Source organism: Lissotriton helveticus, chromosome 1_1 (genome assembly GCF_964261635.1).
Source record: "Lissotriton helveticus chromosome 1_1, aLisHel1.1, whole genome shotgun sequence".
Lineage (NCBI taxonomy): Eukaryota > Metazoa > Chordata > Amphibia > Caudata > Salamandridae > Lissotriton > Lissotriton helveticus.
In genome coordinates this window covers 1,920,495,061-1,920,520,565 of record NC_136057.1, presented here as the reverse complement: position 1 = coordinate 1,920,520,565, position 25,505 = coordinate 1,920,495,061, and the positions used below count along the sequence as shown (strand labels likewise).

The window sequence follows — 25,505 nt, the reverse complement described above, 5'->3', positions numbered from 1 at the left end:
TATGCACAACCCTCTTGAGGATAGGGAAGATCTATTCCAATATTGCTAGTTCCATAGAGATATGGTAACTTCTGCTGTGCAGAAGGGCGAGGGAGATACTCATAGTCTAAGACCTTGAGGTTTTTTCCTGGAGTTGGTGATTTAGAGCATGGAATACAGGCCATTCCGCCATTGTGCATGTCTTTTTGTGTAGAAGATTAGGTCACTAATTGATGTTCCCTTACTAGAGCAGACGGATGGGTCAGAGATAAAGGTTTCAGGGTGGGAACTGAGAAGATGTAGGTCTTCTACAAGATCAACTCAAGCAATAGAAGGGCAAGGAGGATTGGGCAGTCCAGTATACAGCCTCCTAATGTCATGCGAAAACTGAAAAATATACTTTTACGTAATTTATTTTCCAGATATCCAATAAGGAGTCTGGATTCTTCATAGTAACCTAACGCATTTGCTTTTTAGAAACAAGAGCCCTCACCCTCCCAAAGGTAGCATGTTTCATCATCAGGCCTGCTCCTCATTGGAATGGAGCTGCTATGCCCAACTGGCCCCTCAAGGGGATATTTACCGGAGAGCTCCTCAATGTGCCAAGATGGTACTGGAGACATAAAGTAAATCCCAGTATGTTCAAATTGGCTAAAGATAATGCTAACACAATTTTAATATGATTGCCAATATCTATATCAAGCAGCCGTGGCCGGTAGTGGGAGTACCTGCCGGGCGGTGACGTGGAGAGGGGGAGAGGCAGGATGGGGGGTAGTAATGTATGGATTATGGACCTTAACAGGTAAGTAAACAAATAAATAAATAAAACGAATTTTGTTGCGTGCACTGCATTACCAAATGTGATGCAGTGCGCGCAACGAAATTCATTTTATTGATTTATATGTTTACTTACCTCTTAAGGTTCGTAATCCATACATTACTACCCCTCACCCTGCCCCTCTCCACGTCACCGCCCAAAGGTACTCCCACTACCGGCCGCGGCTGATATCAAGGGTAAAAGCATGGGGAAGATAAATGAAATAATGTTCCTAACTTCTCATAAATGAAAACTGTGTGTTCTAATAAATCACTACAGGGATACGGTCAACATGTTTCATACCTGTTTCATGAATAAAGATTGAGCAACATTTCATCAGGACCAAATATTTGTCACAAATCTTCACTAGGGGAGATTAATGATATTCTACAAAGATGTTGTCCAGTATGGGTAGTGTCACTTACACTAACATCTATGTCCTCCTATAATAGGTGGCCTAAAAGAATAAAGAAAACAACCAAATGAAACAATATGTATAGACATTTAAAAGGCATTATCTTCATGATCACCCGTAGTTTTCAAATGCACATCCTGGTTGTTGGTGTAATGTACACAAAATGTCACACCAATCTCATGCTCTCACATCATACGGTGTGTGGCCCACTCAAGAAAAAACTATACAAATGCTAAATCAGTCAAACATGGAGTGGATCTCACACTCTTACAGTGAGGAAAAGACCTGTTAGTGATCGTGGTCGATGCAACTTCAGCGATTTTAATGATATGCCCATAGTCTGTTCTTAGAGTCAATTGCATATTTATGCATAATACAAGTCTTCCTTACATACCAAAAGTAAGAATTGGGGGACCAATCAATATGAATATACTGACTAGTCTGACTAGTTTGAAAATGCTCCCGCCCGAGTGTGGCAGAGTTAATTATCAAACTATACTACTACATGCGGTAGAAAGGAGAACGTGGTAAGCTGATTGGGAGCCAAAGGAGAAACATCAGGAAAAACTACTTTAATAATGCTCCCGCTGGAACAATAAAGCACCACAGGTCAAAATATCCAGTAATAGTTGCAAAGTGGAAAAACTGACTTGCTGTAGCAGAAGCGGTGGTCCCTTCACCTATCCTTCATCCACCATCCTAGAAGTGACAGGGAAAGTAATACGTTCTTCTTTTAAAGAGCTTCTCTCTATTGTAGCTGCAATCTGATTGGAGGGATTTTTCACCCACTAAGTGTATGACATGGCAAAGGATAGCCTGCGGGTTGCTAGGCTACTCCAGAGCCCATAGGCAAAAATGCACCAATGGCGAAGGCTTGTGGTTTGTGTGGGGGCCCTCCTCCCAGCGAATGGCAGACAAGTATACCCACGCAGCCCACTGGTTGCTAGGCAGCCCCCGAACTCATCGGGGAATTGCCAAAACTGGGCCAACGGAGCATGCTCTAGGGCAGGTCATGTTCTGTGACCCGCAAGGCTTTAATGCTAGGAACATTATTTCCTTTATCTTACCCCATGCTTTTAACCTTGACATAGATGTTGGCGATCACATTAAAATTGTGTTGGCAGTATCTTTAGTCAATTTTAGATCACACTTTTTTTCTAGTCTTCTACATCGACATACTGGGATATACTTCATGTCTCCAGAATCATCCTGGCACTTTGAGAAAATAGATCACAGAACAGTAAGGACTTCTACAAGAGACACACCTGACAAGAGCGACAGAGGTCAAAATACATGCTGGATGGCTCAAAGCTAAATACACAGCATCCTACTCCTTGCACGACCTAGTTGTTGTGATGCCCAGTTTGCCTGAAACACAAAACACTAGACCCAGAGGGACGATACATTATCCTACACATACTCATGAATCCACGCCCCACTACACTAATATGCACACACAGCCCCAATAAGGATACATCAACCTATTTCAGAAATGTGTGGCTAGCTACTTCAAAATACAATCCTAAGACTCTTATCTGGGGCGGTGACTTTAATGCCATACTAGACCCGGACATGGACAGTTCAAGCATGAGCATACACCCATAGCCACTAGTGGTGAAACACTTACAGGAAATAATGGCAGATAATAACCTTATCGGCCTTTGGTGAGCCAGGCATCCAACACTGAGACGGCAAATGCATGTTTGGATATCATGGCACTTGGTCAAGACTGAGTTACTGGCTTGGAATCGCTGAGGTAAGTGCATGGATGGCAGGTGCTGAGTGCCTCCCTACAACTCTATCAAATCCTGGAGTTACAGATGCCTGGCCAGGTGCATAGAATATTTTCTTGGAGGCTTCTAATTTGGGAGTTAATGATCCAGTGTTCAAGGAGGAAATGCGCCGGGAAGAAGACATGTTCTTTGAGACAAATCAGAACTCAGAGACAGTTCTGCAATGCTGTGGGAAACATCCAGAGCTGTCATCAGGGGGCATGTATAGTCAAACAAGTTGGAGTCCTGACTCGGGGCTTGAGTGGTGAAACTAGAGACTGAGCTTAAAGTGCTTAAGACAGCTTATGGGAAAGAGGGTAGCAGAAGCACTCTGACAGCAGCATGCTCGAAACTTGATGAATTTTAAGAAGCAACGATGAGTGAATGTAATTTAGAGGTTAACGGTGCAAACAGTGACGTGCCTACGTAACTTAAAGAATAATGGTTAACAGCAGAGATGCGAGAGCCAGAATATATGGGGAGGACACCAGACCTGGCAAGACTCTAACGGCCCTTATAAAGCAGCACAGAGCACATACGCCGATCACACAATTGACAGCATTAGATGGGACAATAGTTCAGGAAACCAGTCAAACATGAGATGAATTTCACACATACTACTCAGATGTTTACAGTGCCAAACCTAAACCAGACACAACTACCCTTGACACCGTCCTGGACACCATGGCACAAGCCTGGTGACAGCCGGCGCGTAGAATTTATTTTGATTTGCCCCTCACTATTGATGTTATTCAAAGTCTCCCTAATGACAACGCTCCTGGCCTTGACAACCTGAGTGCACAATTCTATAAAGAATATGTGGACAAATTGGCGCCCAGGCTCCTATAGGTGTCTGGTTATGCACTCCAAAAAATCATCCAGCCTCCATCCCAAAAAGAGGCAATGATGATAACGATATTCAAACCAGGCAAATCCCCATACATGACAGACTCCGATAGACCTGTGTCATTAATAAACACAGACACTAAGATTTTGGGAAAAGCCTTATCCAGTAGAGTCCAACCCCTACTACCTGATCTTGTCAGACCAGATCAGTCGGACTTCATACCTAACAGATCTATGTTACATAACCTTAGAAGACTGTTTGCACTACTGCATTACATAGACCCGAAAACAGAAGGATCAGTGATATATTTATACGCAACACAAGCATTTGATTCTCTTGAATGGGGCTACCTCTTACATTTACAGAAGTGCCTTGGCTTTAGTACAAGATTCCTCAACTGGATCAAATTATTGTATACATAACTGGTGGCACGCATTCGACAAACAGGATAAAATCTGCTCTGATACAAATCACAAGACGGACATAAAGGGTGCCAATTCTTGCCTATTCTACGTGCTGTCGCGATGGGCTCAGTTGTGGCCAGACTGCACTAACATCATGCAGAGAGCAGGCTAGCTTACACCTCAAGAAAGTGAATCAGTTCACCCTATGCTGACTATGTCACCCTCTATGTGATACTGCGAGAAACAAATGCCTCATCATATATCACAGAGCTTCTTAAACTTGTGGCGCATTCTAGGATATATATAAATTGAGCTACATCCACTATAATGCCTCTAACAGACAACACGCAGATGCAAACTAGAATACCACCTACAACTAGTAGACTCCTCAGTACAATATTTGTATTAACGTGTGAGCAGAAATGACAAAGAGATTATACGAGAAAACCGTGACAAAAGCAGAGTAATAAATAGAGAAATGAATTAAACTGCTTAGCTGGCCTGTTGTCACTCCTGAAGATGATACTGCTGCCAAAACACACATATCCTTTAAAAAATATACCCCTTCCCAACGATGTGACAGTCCCACGTAAGGGTAGACCAAGATAATAGAGCTCCAATGCATTTAAGTGGTCTGATATGCTTGACAGGTACTCCCCAACAACTGATATAGTATAGATACAACCAGGTGCACAATCTGGTCCTGGAGTGAACATAAATATCAGGGAAAACTACCTACGACGCATGCACCTAGTTATTCCTCTGCTCTTTAATCCATGCGACCAACGTCCTTGAAACAGTCACCGCCTAATAGGTAACTATCATGACAGTATCCCTGCGGCAAACAGAAACCTCACATTGTTGATGCTGATGCTGGCCAAGCAAAGACTGGCCATGAGGCAGAGAGAGGCGCAGCACCGACAACAAAAGATGAATTGCTACAGGTGAACAGCTTGAGGTGTCGTGGAAACTGATGCCACCTAAACAACGGGCCCAAAGACATATGGCACCAGTGCACCAATATTTCTTGCAAGCTGACCAGTGAAAATACTATAACTCCGAAGTAACAATGCCAAGCATGGAATATCCTCGCACGAGAATAGACAAGCACGCGATGCTCCGAGACTGCTCAGCAGAGCTGCAAGGGAATGGAAAGACAACTAAGAAAAGGAATAATATTTTGCAAATCAATGTGACCAGTCTAAATACTCAGTAGTACCAACTATATGCATAGCAGAGAAATGTACTAATAGGTATTGCATCAAAGAGTGTTAGTGTTTAAAAAATGATACTTTGTCACTTGGGTGTGGAGACTGCTGTATATGTTTTTACTGAGAGACGTTGAGGGTATAACGGCCACTAAGGGGAAGACTTTGGGAAGATGTACGTGGGTATAAAGTGTGCTCAATAGGGCAGTGGTGTAAGAGGCCTAAGTGTAAGATTTCTAGTGGTATAAAGCAGCCTCTGCAAGTCACAATATAAGGATGTGGAATGGAATAAGGAAAGGGAATTGACCTACTATCTAATGCTGTGAAAATATATAACCAGTGCCCTGTAAATCTGTATGTAAGGATGTACAAGAGTATGACATAATCACAATAGGTTACTGTGGAAAGATGACGAGTGCTCAATATGTCACTTGGGAAAAATGTGTGACGGTGTAAAAAGTGGACAACAAATTTCACATGTGTGAAATTATGCAGAACTCCCTCCACCAAGGTGGAGGTTGTGCAAGGATACACAGAGCAGTTGTTAAGTGACATTATGGTTGTAAAAGAATGTGAAATGGTGTGAAAGCGGGTGAAGCTCATCTGCAGATAATGTTGGCATCCTTATTACTTTAATGCACTCACATTTATGAGACAGGAGAAGGTCAAAGGAATGGGCCCATTTCGTTGCTTCTTCTTTTGTTAATCTCCTAAAATCAAAAAAGAAAATAAAGGAGATTAGGAGAAAATGTGAGATAGCTTCTTAAAGCAATTTAGAGTACGTTCTTGCAGCAACCCAAGCTGAAAGGCAAAAGTTTCACGAGGCTCAGTTGTTCTATGTACAAATAGTCTATTTACCATGACCTTAAATCCGAAGACTAACCCCGTATCTGAAAAAGACAGAACTCAACATGAATGACTGTCCCCATGGGAATAAGTAAAAGACTAACTGTGCATCTAGAATTTGGGTGAGACAGTAGCAGTTGTCTTTGTGTGCACCCACCACAACCTTCTCAGAGTTATAATCCAGGTTGATCAGGCACTCACCTTCTCCCACAGCTTTATTCTTATCCCTTCTAGTCTTCATGGAAGTCCTTCTTGTTTACATTGCTACTGTCACCTTCAACCACATCAACTTTATACATCTTAGGTGTCTTCAATATCTGGTTTGATAAATGTGACCCAACCCATCCTTGAAGTATTGAACATTTGGACCCTATCTTCTCTCCTTTGTGATCCATCATATCACTGGTATCCATGTTCTCACCTGGATTGACATACAATACCATCACTCTTTGTACCTAATAACATAGCAGATGGAAAATGACAACAACCCAAATGTCAAGACCTATCAAAGAACATGGATAAAAGTTGACCTCAAGGCACTTGAACCACTCCTCTCATATTGCGTGCTGACACCCTTGGACATTAGTACAACCATTCAACTTCTAGCTTCAAGCCTCCTGCCTTCAAGACTCTGACTACTGCTAACAACATTTTACTCCATGGAAATCTATACAGGACAAGCTGTTTTCTGAATTGAGAGAATTGAAGTAAGTGAATGTTAAAAAATGTGTCCTAAAACAATAATAAGGAATACTTCCGACACCACTGTAATGACAGACAACCACAATATGAAAACAATGAAAGATAATTACACAGCACATCTCACTGAAGCCACCTTCCCATCCAAAGATCATTAACAAATTCCAGAGCCAGAATTCTCCTCCCTTGTAACATCCATTCTTAAACTCTCTGTGACTCACTAACGACAACACATTTCATCTCCAAACTGAAAGCCTTTGACACAGACCATACAATGAAGTCTCTTGAAGACCTCCTAGCACCCATGTCTCTCTACAAAACACCTATCGCCATTCCTGATTCCTATTCTTCAGCCCACTCTTCCAGGGATTAATTTGTAGGCTTCATCAATGTCAGAGGCATGGTCCTCCCCCGTGAGATCCATGTCCCCGTACATCTGCAAAAACAGTCTCCTAATCACTTCAGTAGCGCACCCAACCAAAGAAATCATCAACCACCATCTCACCCCTGGCTCCCTCCCCCAAAAATATCCGGACTTTCATCATCAAATGTACTGTTCAGAAATCAAGGCCTTCACACACTAATTTACATTCTGAGAGAAGGGAGGTAAACTACTTTGCATCTAATAACAACTCTTTTGGTTCAAGTGAGGAAGCTGAGAAAATAAAATAGTCTCTCAGTTTCAAGCTTAGCTTTAGGTCACACCTGTGTTTACATTTAGGGCATCTTTGGATGCCTGCCAAAGCAAGCCTTGTAGCTGGAATAAGCCATGCAGGCCCTTCTAGGAGACCCCCTATTAGTGGTGTAGCCAGTGTGTCATGTGCAACAGTGCAAGGATGGAAAAAGGTCCCTGGCTGCTGTTTGAATTACAAAACACATCAATAATCAAGGTTCAGTGGGTCTCTCAGGCCTCTAAGCTCCTGTGCCAATGCACCTGCTGCACCAATGGAATATACACCCCTGGCGCCCAACTGGATTTAGGCAGACCAGCTTAGAAGGAGAGCTTTCCCATCATCAATCCTGTTCAGAACTAGTACCTGAACAACTAGTTTTAAGTCATTTTCTGCAATTGATATTTGGCCATTAAAAAAGAAGTAAGAAAGGAGTTAATTCTCCATAAAGCCCCAGCATGGAATAATGCATTGTGTGTCTGCATGTGTACACATTCAAACATAAATATAAAGGGTTTGTTTCCTAGCTATTTACAGAAAAATGTGATGCTCCATAAGGTTGGACATGAGGGTTGAGCTTCATGGCATGGCTGTAAGACTGTAATGCCTCATGTCCACCTACAAAACCAACGTGCTTGAAATGATTGGCTGCGGTGCAAACAAACTGCTTTCGGCTATTCTAATATTATAGCGGAGGATTATTGTGAAAGCGACAGCGGGCACCTGGCAATATGGGGCATTGAGAGGTGAAGTGAATTGTCATACAAAGTGAGAATCAGCATCGAGGTTTCTTTGAGTAAAAGCCACACTACCCCTGGGGTTTTGTTCTGTCAGTGGGTTCTCCCAGCGAATAGACAACTAGCTACCCTTACAGGCCTGGTATTCGTGGGTTTAAGCTCTGCTATTCCGCTTTGAGAAACTGTAGGCTTTATCTTTGGCCTAGGGAGAAAAGGGTAAAATAGTGGAAAAATAAGAAAGCAAACTAACAAAGCCTCAGTCAGAAGCCTCAGTCCATTAAAAAAGCAAACGCTCTTGGTTGGGGTGGGGAAGGGGGTTAAGACTCAACTGGTTGCCAAAAAGCAATCACAGTCTCAATATCTAGTTGCCTACTCCCTGAGATGAGAAAAACCTGTATCCTATAGCTCCAGCTAGAAGAAACTCCTTAATAACAAAAGCAATATGTCGAAGGAAAACCTGTTGCTTAAACCTAGGGCTCTTGAACAACCTGGAAAACTTAAGAATGCAACTCATCTGCTACCTGCCTCTTCTGAAACCTCAAAGCTTTGTGAAACTATGTCAAGAGAACAATCAGTTCAAAACTTAAATGTGTTAGTGAGTGTAGATCTAGTTTCAAAACTTTCCATGACTGCTTTGAAGACACCAAAGAGTGATGCGATTAGTAGAGGTAAGACCACTTGTCATGCATTAAACTTTGCTTCCCCACAAATGGCTCTCCCGCCACGATCAGTGAGGAGTAAGAAAGGTATTGAATTGGCTGCTGGGGGTAAGGGTGCAAAACCCAAAAGAACAAATCCAAATGACTTAAATAGATGTAACCCTACTAGCCTCCTAAAGAGCCCAGTTGTTGGTGTTAATAACTCTGTCAATTACATTCATTTGAATTGTGTAGATCTGAAAACCCCAAACAGTTGATGCAATTTTAGGAACAGATGTACTTCTCAACCAGTGGACCTATAAAATAAAACAAGAGAACATGTGTATGCACAAGGACAGAGATTTATGTAACTAATGTATTGCCATACAATCATTTAGTCAAATCTACAATACCACAACCACACTGTGTTTAATAATGAGCACGCTTGGCATACTCAGCATGCAAGTCAACGTGGGCACAGCAAAATGTGAGCTTCCATACAGCCAGTGTTTTTCAAATAACGATATGGAGTGAAATATATCTAGTTTGTCATGATACATTATTTTTTTATTTTTTATTTTAAAAATTAGTAGGCACAATCAAATGATCACAATACATGTTACATTTGAATGATCTGTTTCCAGTTATACTTATACAATGTTAGCAATATTGTATATACATCACAAAAAACCCTTTCGTTCGAGTTTTGATTTAAACAGCATTACCATTAGCAGTATTGGTCCTATCTAAGTATTAACAGTCTTGAGGTATGGATGGCAGTTCACAAATATCCCCTCTATAGGTATTCTATTTCTCCATTTTTTATCCATTTTTTGGGGCACCCCCTATGCACCTACACCATCTTCTCTGCCACCATGACAGTATCCATGTCTCTACACCATTCTGCTAATGTAGAGTTGGCTGCTCCACCCCAGAGGCTGGCAATGTTTCTCTTGGCAATCATGATACCCAGAGTAGCCCAGGTCTGTAGTGTTGAGTTTAGATCTGTTGCATCCCAGATATTAAGCATTTGGGCTCCCTGGGGACCAAACTACCACTCACTCTCGTGATCAGGGACATGACTGACTCCCAGTACGATGCCACAACAGGACACGCCCAGATAGTATGGAAGAATGTGCCGACCTCCCCACATTGTTGCAAACAGAGCGGGTAGTCAACTTTACGACTTTTACAGAGGGTAGTTCTAGTGTAGTAAATTCTGTGAAGAATTTTAAGTTGTAAAAGACGTAGTTAGGATGTGATCGCTACATCTCTGGGGGACGCGAGCGCCTCCTGCCAATCGGTGTCATCCAAATCGCCCAGGTCTGCCTGCCACTTGTCTTTAAGCCTCTCCATCGGGTCTGATATGTTATTAACAATTTTTTAATATGTTAAGGAGATTGCTCTTTTCTCCAAGTAGTCCGTTAGTAGTCTGTCCTCTAGTGGGGAAGCTTCAGGCAGGATGGTGTCTGGGCATGTGCTGCATCAAGAGCGTGATTGATCTGTTGGTAGCGAAATTGTTCAGTAGAGGCCAATTCATATCGTATCTGAAGTTGTTGAAAGTAATCATTTTTCCCTTAACCCACAGGTCACCCACGTTTGAAATCCCTATAAGGTCCCAGTTGTGAAGACCCTTACTTTTTTTCAGTCTTCCCAGCCTGTCTGTAACCCATAGGGGTGTTGCTCTTGTAAGTGTGTCGTGCTATCCCAACTTTTTGTTCAATCTTTTCCAAATCTGGAGTGTATGGTTTGTCGGGCCCATCATCGGACGGGTCTTGTTTTAAAGTGCTCGATGTAGCCCCGTTGTGCCTAGCTGTAGCCAATCCAGGGCATAGGCTGGGTCTGTGTAAGGGACATGAATCAATTGGTTCACCACTATTAGTTGGGCGGCCCAGTGGTAATACTGTATGTTAGGGAGTGCGATGCCCCCATCGTACGAGGAGCGTTATAATTTTGCCATAGCTATTCGTGCCGGTTTATTGTCCCATAGGAGTTTAGTGTCTTCCGTCTCGATGGCCCGGAAGTATGTTTGTGGGACTGGGAAGGGTGTATTTTGAAGGGCGTAGAGGAACCGGGGGAGCGCCATCATTTTAAAAAGGGCTGCTTTTCCTAGGAATTCACAAGGTAGCGTTTGCCTGTGCTTAGTATCTGTGATACATTATTTTTGATGCTGGGTCTTACCCCTTTCTTAGTTTGCCAGGACCCCCATCGTATGCGGAGACTAACTGAAATATACTTAAGACATCCATTTCAAGTCAATCACAGTCAGGTGCAGAAACCACCTTGTGGATTATTATTCACAATTCGAATCAGTATGGTCTTTGTACCCAATTCCACAATTTTCCCAATATGGTGGGTAGGAATTTCTGAAAGGTATTAAAAGAGTACTTTGGACAGAAGAATTTACCTAGTTGTTACTTGGAAGAAAGTGCAGAAAAAAAACAGTTTCTTAAAAAAAATGATATTTGAAATACTATTTCTATCGAATTTCAAAGTTGCTGAGTCACTCAGAACAAGACTGTTCGAGCATGGTTCCTGGTATTGCCTCAGCTATGTGTTTCCGCCCTCTTTTCCCTTCACATCGAAGGGGCAGATTTACAAGCCCCTTGGGCCTTTTTTGCGCCGCCTTTGCACAGCGGCGGCGCAAAAGATCCACCATGGTGTGGGGTATTAACAACGTGACGCATCTGGGAGATGCGTCACGTTGTAAAGCCCTGCGCCATAAGGAGGCGTTCCTGCGCAGGGGGGGGCGTTCCAACGCAGGAACGCCTCCTAAAAGTGGCTGAGTGAAATCTACAAGATTTCACTCAGTCACATTTAGGCCAATGCTGCGTCAAAACCCTGCGCCTGCTTGAAGCAGGCGTAAGGATTGACGCAGCATTTGAAGTATAGGGCACCCTAGAGCCTTGCTGGAGCTGCATCGCACTTGCGACGCAACTCCAGCAATGCGCCACTTTTACGGCACAGATGCGTGACGCATCTGTGCCGTTTTTGCCTCTTGGTGCGCCGCATTGTAAATGCGGCGCATCCATTGTGGCGGAGGCATGGCGCACAATAAGTGGCGCATCCCTGCATTATTGTAAATATGCCCCTTAGTATCTGGAGTCCATCAACCCTACACACGATACTGTTCTTAATCCGGCATCTTTTAAAAAAAAAAATATTTTTATTGAGAGTTCATAGATATTACAACATACAATAATATTATATATAAATACATATTCCAAAATATTGAGTAAAGAAAAGATTGGTTTAAGTCTAAAGTGCAGAGTGTTACAATATTATAAATATTCATTTCGAAATACTCGGCAGTGCAATCGTAATATTCCTGTGATACAGAAAAAGATCACATTAGGTTAAAGTCCAAAGTGCTAAATCAGGATACATACATACGTATGTACCCTTAATCCAGCATCTTGTGTTCATCTTGTTTCTGCTGCAATACAAAATGTTCCTTGTAAAAACCTCTACACCTCTTTGGAGGTAGGTCAGTGCTACATGAAAGACCTACAAATTTGAGGCTATTGACTAAGAAGATATGGAGAGGTTCAACTGTGTACAATTCTCAGGGAGTATTCTGGTAGCTGGTGAAGGGTTAGGTAGACCTATTGGTTTGGAGTCTGGTTGCAGTTGTGCTGTCCAATGTAGAATTTTACTCATTGGGAGTAGAAGTCATACTTTGTAGCGCTTGGAGAAAAGATGCAGTGATGACTCATTATTGGATGTGCAATTTCTATTCAATAAATAAAAATTCTCTTTATTCTTTGTCAGCACAGAGGTGCATTTCTTTCATATTAAATCTATTTCCAACCTTGAGTGTCAACACGTGTTCTTGTAACCTGTTTAACACCTGCCTCACTCTCAAATGTTATTCCAGATTGCTTCCAAAAATCAGAATATCAACATCATGTATCTTTATTCCACCAGTTCCCCTCAGTATTCTTTACTTTGCCTTCTGAAACATCATGGTTGCTGAAATCAGGCCAGAGAGTGTCCTTAAAAAGCCTGAACGTTCAAAAGTGGGTAACAAATGCAACTGAATCTTTTGAATCTACTTACAACTTAACTTGATTGTATACTGACACCAAATCCACCATTTACGGGTAAAACATAACTTTGTCTTACTCTAAGCAGTTGGCATGAAGCTGACATCAATACTTTAGATGACTAATTATGCACATATATCTATAAAAAATGATTCCATAATTATTTTCTCTTGTGGTGCAGGTTGCCTGGAAGAATGTATAACTCCACTTTGGCTGAGCAGGGGAGATGAAGAGAAGTAGTGATAGATATATTGTTACAGATCCTCGTGTGTGCCATTATTACCCTTAGCGATGTGACATACTGTAGGGAAGCAATTTTAAATTTTGGAAAAGCAGCTTTAACTGCAGGCATCCACGCGAAAGCTGAGACTCTTATCCAAACAGGCAGGGTACTCTTGATGAGTTGTGCCAGAGGCTGGCATTTCATACGTGATGGGGAACAAATACCCGTGCCTACCATAAATGATGAATGGGTCCTCATGTAACGCAACTGGTGCTATGTAAAGCGCTCTGATACCCGATACTGGGTCAAGTTCGCGCTATATAAAACAAAAAAAAAAGTATTTGCATCGAGTGTGCAGTCTCACCAATAATTCCACTAAATGCTGCATGTACTCTTTCATTGTGGAGTCAGGCAAATAACCATATGTTAAGGAAGTCATCTTCCTTCTCACAGAGTCCAGAGATCTCGGGGAAATGCAGTTGCAGAGGATTCTACTTAACCTTCCTAAGGCAAATAAAATTACCCAAAGGTAACAAATAAGAGCCATGCAGCGAATAACTCCTCTTGTGCAGAGGTCTGTTAGTCTTTAGTTGCTTTCCAGACTCAAACAGACGTGATAACCCTGCAGAACTGCCCTTCCCACTTACAATGTTTTCTCTTCCACATGGGAGTCTGGACTTGCTTAATGACAATACAATACGGTGCCCATTTCTGAGTGTCACAAACCACCAATGATCAAGCGTTAGCTGTCAAGCTGGTCCTGGTTGGAGTAAGTTCCAGAAAGAGAGCTAACTTTTCCTTCAGTTCACGAGCCACATTTACAGTTTGTCATTAGTACAGCTTTAAACCACTTTCTAACACAAATGCATAGCTGCTTCATGGGAAAGGAGCACAGCGAAAAGGCTATATTTCATTCTTACTACCACTGGGAGTACGTGATGATGCATAAGTTAGTTCTTGGTAAATCTAACATGGGCTGTATGTCAGAATATTGGCAAAAAAATATTATCTCACAGAAATATTGGGGCATATTTACAAGCCCCTATCATCACCACAATGTCTTTTTTTCTGACGTTATGGTGGTGATAGAGACTTTGCCTTACTTAGAAACAGTGTTAAGCCACTTAACGTGGTTTAACACTGCCTTGTGAATAAGACACCTTTCATGCTATACTTAAGCACTGCATATTGCCTTTCACTTACTTCAGATTGCTGAAAGTGATCACAACAATACAGTTTAAGGAGAGGAAAGGAGAAGTTAGGGTCCAGTTGGATATGTTAGCAACTGTGTCTGATATTCTTCAGATGCAATCCTTGTTTTGTATGCAGTTCGGTTGAACATTCAGCTCTGTTTTCATGGGTTTCCAGAACCATCTGCAAAAGGCTTATACAATGTGCCTTATTAGTTTCATTATCAACATGGGCTTCTTCAGCATCTCCTCCCCCATGAAAAAGAAGAAACTCCTCAGAAGAAGGTGATGCGGAATGGGCCCGTGTGTTTTCCATGAATAAGGAGGCAGAAAGAAACTTCCAGAAAGCACAGTTGGCAGTCCTCACAGTAGGATGATTGCTAGGTCATTGTTCATATTTAGAGTGGCAGTGAGAAAGTCCTAATCACTTTTATTCAGCCAGGGTGATTTACATGTAACAAAAGAGAAGGTTAGGGTGCCAGCTCGACATGGCAGTAGAGATTGCACGCAAACTCTGCAGTGGCAGGTCTGAGACACCCTCAGAAGGCTGCCTGTGTGGGTAGCACAAACAGTGCTGCAGGCTCACTCGCAGCATTTGATTTACAGGCACTTGGCACACACAGTGCACTGTACTAGGGTCTTAGCAGTAAATCATAAAAGCCAATCATGGAAACACTAATCCATAAACACAATTCACACAGAGAGCACATGCACTTTAGCACTGATTAGCAGTGGTAAAGTGCCTAGAGTCCTATAGCGAACACAAGCAGGGTCAGAAATAGGAGGCCAGGAAGCAAAAATTCTGGGGAGAAACCTGCTGAAAAAGCCTGTAGTACTGTTGTATTGAATGCAAAAGTACAACGGTGGACTCCAGGTGCCGCACAACCCCTGATTATTTCCCAAAGTATTTTGCAATGATTCTGTTCATATGGTGTGCATACACTGCTCCTGTACCCACCGTTGTGCGGTACAACCCAAAACCGGGAAACAAAGATGCAGAGATGATGGAGATGTGCACTACCCAGGTATCCAAGATTAAATATTGAAGCCAAATTAGTTCCTTCGTAGAAAATAGTCTTTAATCATATAAATCCAAGTGTATAGATATAAAGCAACAGCCAACGCGTTCGTTCTTGAAAGAACTTCGTCAGGGCTGGACGAAAATACATAAACAACAAACATAAGAGTCCAAAATCATACAACATGGACCACAATACAAATAAAATATTTAAGGTTTAAAAAAAGACTCAATTGCATAAACACCTAGGGAAGAGTAACGGTCTCAGGGCTAAACACTGAGCTTATTACAAAAACACAGCATGTCAAAAAGACTGAATTGATAAGATTAAATTAAACGATTCTACCCCCTCTACATTTTCTGGTAGGTATGGGGCCCCTGAGGTAGCAAGATTCATATTCAAAACTATGTACCCCATGGAATAGTTTAGGCAAGCAACATGATATGAATGTACATTTTACAATTTGACCCTTAGTTTTCGACATGGTATAAAGAATGGTGACCTGCAAGGCCTAATACATCAGAATACAAGTGGTCATGGGGGAGATTCTCTTAAGCAACAGAAAAGAAAGAACTGGCAGATTCATACATTTCGGAAAGGCATTCCAGGGTTATCTGTAATTCCAAATATAAAGCAAAATGTAACAATTCTATAACTACAATACATAGAAGGGATTTTGGCCCGATAACACCTTTCTTGAATGACTATCAATGGAAAGCAGGCTATCCTGCAAAGTGTTTTTTATATACAAAGCATTGAAAAAGTAACAGTGTCATATTGTACATACCAAAATTGTTTTTCGATGAAAGTCTCACTATGTAGAAGAATTAAAAAATTGAAGGAGATATGTTCCTATATTTGCGAAAATGAGCCTTAGGCCACCATGATAAGGGCCAAACCAAAGCACTGAAAAAGAGACAATAAAGACATAAGGACTGAGGCTAACGGCAATAAGTTTTTCCTAAAGATCAACTAGTTGCTAAAAATGCAAATGGTGATATATGAAGCCACCATTTGCGCTTTCTGGGTTGTTTGAGCCCTACCCATGTCTCTAGGGTGGTTCATCAAGCAAGTGTGAGGGCAGAGTAACGGGACCGCTTATTGCACAGAAAAGAGACTGCCCTCTATGTAGACAATTGTTCCATAATTGGGCCTCTAAAAGTATCTATTTCTAGGAAAAAGTTAGAAAAAACAAAATGTTTCCAAAACGGCCATCCCGTGTACAGAACAGGAATCATATTGGGCTAATGAGAATCTTCTCGGAGACGTGGACATGGAAGGCAGGGATGTGCAGGGACCATAAGAAACAAGCACCTTGTGCCGGCGCGTGCAATAAACAATCTAACACCCCAATATGATCATCGTCATCTGTTTTACAAAGCATTTGGGTAAATGGAGATGAGAAACGGGCCCTTTCAAGAATGATGTAATTAGGCAAAGATATATGCAAAAAAAGGGAAAAATAATAAAAGATAAGAAAAAAGAAAGGAAACCGTATCATCCAAACACTTCGTAGTGTCCCGCAAACTAAAGGCTGCGATGAACAAATAAGTGTGCACGAGGCCAGCTAAATAATAGCACAGTATCACTAATAAAGCCAAAAGATATTAGTTGAAATCGATAAAAACCCCATAGTAACAACTTCTGCTCGTACCCTCGGCCGTTGTAAGGCATGGATATTGAAGCATACAAACAAATTCAGTTCAGGCGACAGACAGGGCTTAAAACATAATTGGAGCCGTGCCTCCTCATGTACGAGTGCCTTGCAACGATATAGGGTGAAGAGTTTGAAAACTTTTAGGTTTATAAACAAAGATACAAACAAAAAGCGGCTTCTACCTAAAAAGAATGAACACAAAAACCAAACAACCACACATATAATGGAATGTCACCTAATGGTCTGAGCGTCATGAGCGAAATACGTGCGACGCATAGTGGCAGTGTCTCAATCTTACCTTGAAATCGATGGTGACGGACTCTAACCGGATGCTAGGAGGGAGTAGAGAAAAAGCAGCCCTCTTTATACCGTGCAAGATAAGGCGTGAAAATCAATTAACTTGACCCCATGGTGGAAAGACTAAGCTGGCAAGTCGCCAGAGAAAGTAGCTTAAAGCCGGCCACGGTGCCTGTTTCTGCAATGCAGTGACGCCAGAATCAGTTTTTTAACAAACGTGAAAAAACGTGCCGAGCGATGTCGCTAGGCAACACATCAACAAAATAAAAGGGTAGACACAGAGAAAGACGACGCTACCCCCGTTTGGAAGTGCTAAACCTGAACGCTTCCCTGTAATAAATAATGTGGTTAAAAAACTTCCTACTGTTTTGCATTCTAACAAGCAGCCCCCGCGTAGACAATGTCAATATGGAAAAAGTGTCATCCCAAAGAAGCAGACATCTAGGGCCCGATGTAGGTAAAACGCATTTACCGATTTTAAAATACCGATCCGTACCGAATCGGTATTTCAAAATCGGAAAATGATATGTAGGAAAAATTAGTCGGAAAAATATCGAATCGGTAGCAATCGGTATCGAGAGTCGATACGTACCGATTCGCCAAGTACCGAATCGGTATAGGCCGGATCGGACACGTCCGAATCGGTAAATAAAAATGCGGATCCTACCGATTCGGTAAACGCCGAATCGGAAATAGAAATACGCCCCATGGGCCGAAAGGCCAATAGGAACGCATAATACATACCGAATCGGTATTTACCGAACATATTCGGTAAATTCCGAATCGGAAAATACCGATTCGGAGAATGCCGATTCGTCGAGCAGGTTGACTGACACTGAAGACATCAGCCAATGAGCTGGAAGCACCCTCCCCCACAGGGGGTGGCAACCCAGGCAGGTGCAACTCATCAGAACTTTCTGGAAAGCTGCCTGAGCTGAGCAAACACAGTGAGCAGCAGTGTTAGCAGGATCCCTGTGAGACATGGCAACCAGCACTGAGAGCCAGAAGGCAGAGCGCAAGAGGAAGACAAAATTTAGCCCCATGGAGCTGCAAACCTTGGTGGAGGAGGTGGTGAGGGTGCACATGCAGCTTTATGGAAGGCTGTCCCTCACTGTTCCGGAGAGCACCAAGAGGAAGCTCTGGATAGACATCGGGGATAAAGTCAACGCTGTTGGTGTCACCCACAGGAGCCTAGACGACCTCAAGAAGAGGTTTTACGATATCCGTGGCGTGACAAAGCGAAAACTGGCTGACCTGCACAAGCAGGCTGGACTTACTGGAGGAGGCACAAACCGGGCGCCACCCCTCACTCAGCTGGAGGAACTAGTAGCGACCACTATTGAGAGGGCGAGTGTCGTGGGAATTGGGGACCTGGATAGCTCATCCCGAGCTACAGCTACAGGTTAGAAGCATGCGCAACTTGACACACCATACCAGACACCTCCCCTATAGACCCAATGCACAGCCAAACCCCAGGCCAGTACTGCTAGCAACAGACATGAGCAATGCATCTTGCTAAATGTAGTCAGCAAAAGTACCCAATAATGCCCCTGCAGAAGCTTAAGAAAAATAACTGTAATACTGCACCAACGTTCTTGTAATGAGATGTGCAATGCTTTAATAGTAGTGACTGGAACACATTAGCACTCAGTTGACAAATGCTTCTTTATACCTAGGGGCACCATCAGGCGGGGGAGCAGCACCTGCTCCAGCACCAGCTCCAGCACCAACAGCCAGTGCGGTGGCAAGCACCGGTGTGGCAGCACAGGAGGAGGACAACACCAGTGCCCTGGGCAATGAGGAGGACTCAGGACATTCCCTCACACATCCACACTCCCCCCGACTGTCACTGTCTCAGTCGCCCACATTGGAATTCTCCCCGGAGATCACACCACCACACAGCCACCCTGCACCTGCAACATCCCGTGCCAGGAGGAGAATTGTAGCTCCATTGATCATCATGGAGGGAGCGGTGGGTGAGGCTCCTGCACAAGACCCAGTGACACCAGCGTCACCCCAGCACACACAGCAGGGCAGCAGGATTCCACGGAGGCCACGTGCAACCAGCAGTCCAATACATGCACAGGGAGGCAGCGTCTTTGCAGGGCTGGAGAGCAGTACGGTGAAGATTCAGCGAATGCAGGCAAAATCCATCCTGGCCTGCCATCGCCAGTTGCGCCTGCACAACCTGCAGATGGGTGAAATGACACAGGGCTTCAAGACCTTTGTAGACAGCAACAAGGAGATAGCAACATCTATTGGCCGAATGACCACTGCCATCACCCAGCTCTGCAACAGGATGGATGACCATGAGCAATGTCGTCGCAGGGATGCACGTATACAGAACAGGTCACTCAACCGCCTTGCAGCTGCGACCGCCCAGCTATGCCAACGTGGGGCAAACATGGAGGCCAGCCTCACACAGAACATGTCAGAGGTCACTAGGGGCATGGGCCGTATTACCACCGCCATGGAGACACTACTGATCTCCAACACTGTTGTGAATCCCGTCCTGGGCGAGGCTGGGGACAGCAGCAGCCGCAGCAGCCCGGCCAGCACAGTGTCAGAGCCGCGCCGGAGCAGCAGGCGCTCAGCTGAGGCTGCTGGGCATACTGAAGGGGGTGAGGCTCATCCTAGTGGGGCTGCTAAGCGCAGCAAAAAATAAGACTGGCAGTGAGGGTGAGGCAACCCGGACAATGGACAGTTCACCACTTCTTCTTTACCTTTTCTTTTGTTGCACATCAGTGCAGTAACGTTGATGCAACATTATTAAATTTCATTTCTTAAAACATACATTGACCTGTTTGTGCATCTGTACTCACTCAGAAATAGTTGTCTGTTATCTCCTGACGCCTGTATCTGCCGTCAGTTGGTGCAGGGAGTCCAGCAGGTTGTGGCAGTAGCACAGCATTGTCATCATCAGGGTCCTCGTAGTCGGATAACTCAACCTCAGTGCCTTTCTTGACTGCAAGGTTGTGCAACATTGCACTGACAGCAATAATCTTGCAGCAGGTGATGGGGGTATATTGCCTTGCACCTCCGCTCTTGTGCAGACATCTGAACCTGCTCTTCCAGATGCCAAAGGTCCTTTCCACTACATTCCTCGTGCTTTTGTGGGCACGGTTGTACCTCCTTTGGCTGGGTGTTGAGGGGTTGAGGTAGGGGGTGAGAATGAACGAGCGTAGGGCATATGCACTGTCGCCTACAAGGAAAAGGGGTAACATTACTCACATGCATACATGTACTTCACACTGCTATTTTGGTTATGGGGGTCTGACACTGTGTCTTTCCTAGGAGGTATCCTTCACCAAAATCCCCTGCCATCAGCCGTGCATAAATTCCGCTACTCTGGAAGATATAGGAGTCGTGGGTACTCCCCGGAAACTTAGCAACCACGTCAGTGATGACACACTTAGCATTGCATATCACCTGCACATTTATGGTGTGCCGTGACTTCCGATTGCGGTATACGTATTCCGTGTCAGCAGGGGGGCAAATCGGAATGTGTGTGCCATCTATGCAGCCAATGACGTGGGGGAATCTTGCCATCTGATAGAATTCAGCTTTTGTCTGTGCCAGTTCTGCATGGGTGGAAGGGAAGGAAATGTAGTGGTCCATCCTCTGAATCATGGCATCAAGGAACTTGTGGAAGAACCTTGACAGGCTGCTCTGGGTCACCCCTCCTGCCACAGCAACTACACTTTGATAGCTGCCTGACGCCAGCAGGTGTAGGCAGCATAGCACCTGCACCTGCACAGGGATTGCGTGTGCCCTTGGGGTGGGGTGCTGCAACAGGGGTTGGAGGTCCCTAATGAGGTCTCTGATGGTCTCTGCCTCCAGCCTGTACCTCTGTAGGATCTCTGGATCTGTCAGCATGCACAGGGTGATACACTGTCTATACACCTGCTCCTGTCTCAGCCATTCCCTCTCTCCTTCCTGCTGTAGCCGTAGCCGTCTTGCTATGACATAGAAAGCTGCCATGTTGCAAGTAGAACTGCATTTTGGGTCCTTTTTTATAGGTTGCACCTGGTTACCACCTGATTCCAATCCATGGTAATTTCCGACTCAGAAATACCGAATTTGAAGCAAATTCGGTATTTCAGTGCTTACCTACATCTCATTCTTCAGCTTTTCACATCGAATCGGATTATCATCGATTCGGTATTAATACCGAATCGGCGATTTTACCGATTCGGAAATTCTCCGAGTCGGTAGAATCCCGAATCGGAAAAAAGTAGGAATCGGAAAAATCTCCGATTAGGTATTCTACCGAATCGGAGATTTTTCCGATTCCTACTTTTTTCCGATTCGGGATTCTACCGAATCGGAGATTTTTCCGATTCCTACTTTTTTCCGATTCGGGATTCTACCGACTCGGTGAATTTCCGAATCGGTAAAATCGCCGATTTCGCCGGATTTCGGCCTCCTACATCCCGTTGTCTCTATTCCGATCGGTAACGGCCGAAAATACCGATTTTCGGCCGTTACCGACCGACCTACATCGGGCCCCTAGTGTGTTCTGAACAGGCAAAGAGAGGAGTGAATCCGCATGTGTACCGCAAGGAGTCTGGTTATACCAAAAAGAACAACAACAAAAAACATGATTCAATATTAGTGGTTAGATGCACAAAAGGTGAAAAAATAATATATAAAAATTAACTATGCTCCGTCAGCAGCATGGATACAAGGCCAAAACTTTGGTTGTTCCGAACATGGCATTAGTGTACAATGTCGGACTTGTACATGACAGTAAATAGATAAGGACAAATACACCATCCTGATGAAATAGACAGGATATAGTTTTGATAAGTGGCAGCTACTAAATTTCCAGTGAAGTTCCACAGCCAAGGTAAGGCTTATTACATCAGCGCATACACGTGCCAAAACAGTACACCTTGAATGTATACAAAATAAAGGTGGCAGCTACCCCACTAACATGCCTGTATTCCTATATAAAAATAGGGGGTACTTAAAAACATTGTGAGTCCGAACGTCTCAGACCCTTTGTAATGAACCAATCCCAACGATTACGTGTTGTGAGATTTGGTAACAGAGGTCAGGGAAGCAAAAGCATGCTGGCAGTCGGGGTAATCTGTAATATGATGGGCTCGTAATTTCTTAATATGAATCCGAGTAGCATCTAAGCTGTAGGGCAATCGGATAAACATATGTAGGGCAAATTGTGTATCACATCTAAGATATGGGGAGGTAGAACAACAAGTTTCAAGCAAGGTATATGTGTGCCTCAATACATGACAGATTATTGGCCTATGCGTCACTGATTGAAGGTCTGTTAACAAGGATGGTTACAATTTAGGCAAACACATTATAGCAGTGGCCCACACGTAATGTGACAATTCTGCAGGGAACTTGCCTCAAGCATTGGATTAAGGGCTTTATACTTCAAGAAATAATGGAACTCATGATCAATATTATGACCCTTCTTGACAGTACGGAGTCTACAAATCCATTCGGACTCCAGCTGGCGTAGTGGTAGTTCCCTATTGCCTCCCCGTGTGTCTGCCGGTACGTGATCGTGGATGCCACAAAATCTAAATGTGTTGTTGTCCCCGTGTGTATTGTTATAGTGTTCCGTCATGAGATATCTCGTGTCACCATTCAGTAAGGCTCTTTGATGTTCCTGAATCCTTTTCTAAAGATTACATGCAGTACTGCCCACATATATGAGTCCACAAGGTCATTCCAGTATATACACCACAAACTGAGTTTTACAATTTATGGAATGTCTGATCTTATGTGTCCTGGTGGTGTTATGACGGAATTCCTTGCATTTATTTTGTCCAAAAACACACATGTTACAATTGGTACATGTGAAGAATCCCTTGGGTGCGTCAGGTAGCCAAGTGGTTGTGTGCTTCGTTGTAATGTAACTGGGACGCAGTGTTCTGCTAAGTGTTTGTCCTTGTTTGTAGGCAAGGGATGGCTTCTCACTAATGAAGGGACGTAATTTTGGGACATCCCATAGCAAATGGCAGTGCCTTCTGAAGGCCTTAAAGATTTTGTTGCTGTGTGCCGTGAACTTTGTTAAAAAATGAAACCTTTTCTCTGACTCTGCCCCTCCTGCGTGCACCCCCCTAGGTGGTTGCTAGGAACTTGGAGAGTGTCTGATCTGGGCAGTTGTAATATACATTGTTCTGCTTTGTTCAAAGTGTGGGGATCCTAACCCCTCTGCATGAAACGCTCTTTAATGTCTGTGATGTTATCTTTGAATTCTATGTCTCTGCTGCATATTCTACGAGTTCTCACCATATCGCCATAAGGAATGTTGTCAATCACTGACCTGGCATGTGCACTTGTGGCATGCAGTGCACTAATGCAAGAGGTGTTTTTCCTAAATAGAGTGCTGTGTACATATCCTTCATTTACAAAGAAATGAATATCTAGAAAGTCCATACATTCATTATGGTGGGACATGGTAAGTGTGACATTATAGGGATTGTTATTAAGGAAAGTCAGGTAGATCTGCAATTCTGTATCTGAACCCGTCCATAGACATAGGATGTTGTCTATGTACCTCCCCCAAAACACAATGTGTTTGGTCCAGGGGGAGGCTTGGTGGCTCCAGGCATGCTCCCTCTCATACCAGCCCATAAAGAGGCTGGCATAAGAGGGAGCAAACCTCGAACCCATTGCAGTCCCCTGCAGCTGGTGAAACCACCTCTCGTCATGTTTAAAGTAGTTATTACTCAGGATTAAATCAATAATTTCAATAATCATGACGTTGAAGGCATAGTGGTCAGCTCTCTCCTTGTCACGGTAATATTGGGTTGCCAACATTCCATAATGGGAAAATAACCTAGAGGGTGCATCGGGTATAATGATGCGCATTTTGACTAAGCACGCAAGTGGAAAGGGACAGAAACTTCAGGCAGAAATTGATGACTTAGAGAAACAAATTGAGGCTATGGAATGCAAGGACTTAGTTGAGAAAAATTATGTAATACTCAATAAAGTTATAGAAGAACATCAACAGTATTTACGTGATAAAAAGATGCGCAAAATTAAAAGAGATGAAAGGGATTACAGAGATGGGAGAATTTACACCTTTTCTAGTAAATATGACAATCCCAACACTAATGAGGACAAAAAGAGTTCCAGGGAAGAAAGCTCGGATTATAAATCAGCTAGCGACACATCACTAGCATCTAGTGACAGTTCAATCTCCAACCAATCGACACCAGGGGTCCCTGTAGGGGAAGTAGTTACCAGCTCTGAAAAGGAATTAGAGAGACTAAGGATTGGAGAGAGACAACCAAAAAAGGGTTTAAGAGGACAAGGAGAGGGGGGAGGACAAGGAGGGAAAGGAGATACAAACCCCATGTCATTACGTCCCAAGAAGAAGTAAATCTGATCATTCATGCAGGGACAGTCAGGGCATCCACCACGGGGGGTACCACTGACAATGAAGGCCAAAGGGCTAAACAGCAGGAATTGAGTATTATCAATCTTTCAGGCAGGGAATTGGACAACGAATGTAATGTTCTAAAAAAAGGATTAGGGTTCTGTCCAACACAATTTGGGGACCTGGTGGATGTACATGTTGATCTGTACAAATTCTTACGTGTGTTAAAATTAAAAGAATTTTTTGCTTCACATACTTTGCTTTTCAGCACTAATGTCTCTAATGTATCTTATGATAGTGGTCAAATCAGAAGTGTCGAAGAAATACGGCAGGTACAAACACTATTATCGATTGAGAATGATGATACAATTGATATGCATACTCTCCTCTTAGAACTCGATATCACAGAAAGTAGTAAACATGATAGTGGACTCAGATTTAAATCCAGTTTTACACCACAGACTGGGTACCATTCCAATATAAATACATTTGGGGCACTGACATCGGAGGAGCTGTACCGCATGGACGAACACTAAGTACACTCCACCACAACATTACAATCTCAGTAAGCCCGAAAGGGATGCCCTCATAAGAGTTAAAAATGATACCAATATAGTGAAAAGGGAAGCGGACAAGGGGGGCAACTTTGTGGTCATGGATACCCATGACTATATGGG

General features: G+C 43.4%; 1 protein-coding gene across 1 annotated transcript in view; it reads right to left on the bottom strand.

Annotated features, from left to right (window-relative positions):
* The window catches only part of RGS8 (regulator of G protein signaling 8), a 366,769-nt gene that overhangs the window by 50,576 nt on the left and 290,688 nt on the right, over positions 1–25,505 (bottom strand). The window contains exon 3 of the mRNA XM_078659241.1: positions 6,088–6,152. Coding sequence (XP_078515367.1) covers positions 6,088–6,152 — 65 coding nt within the window. The remainder of the gene's footprint in view (positions 1–6,087; positions 6,153–25,505) is intronic.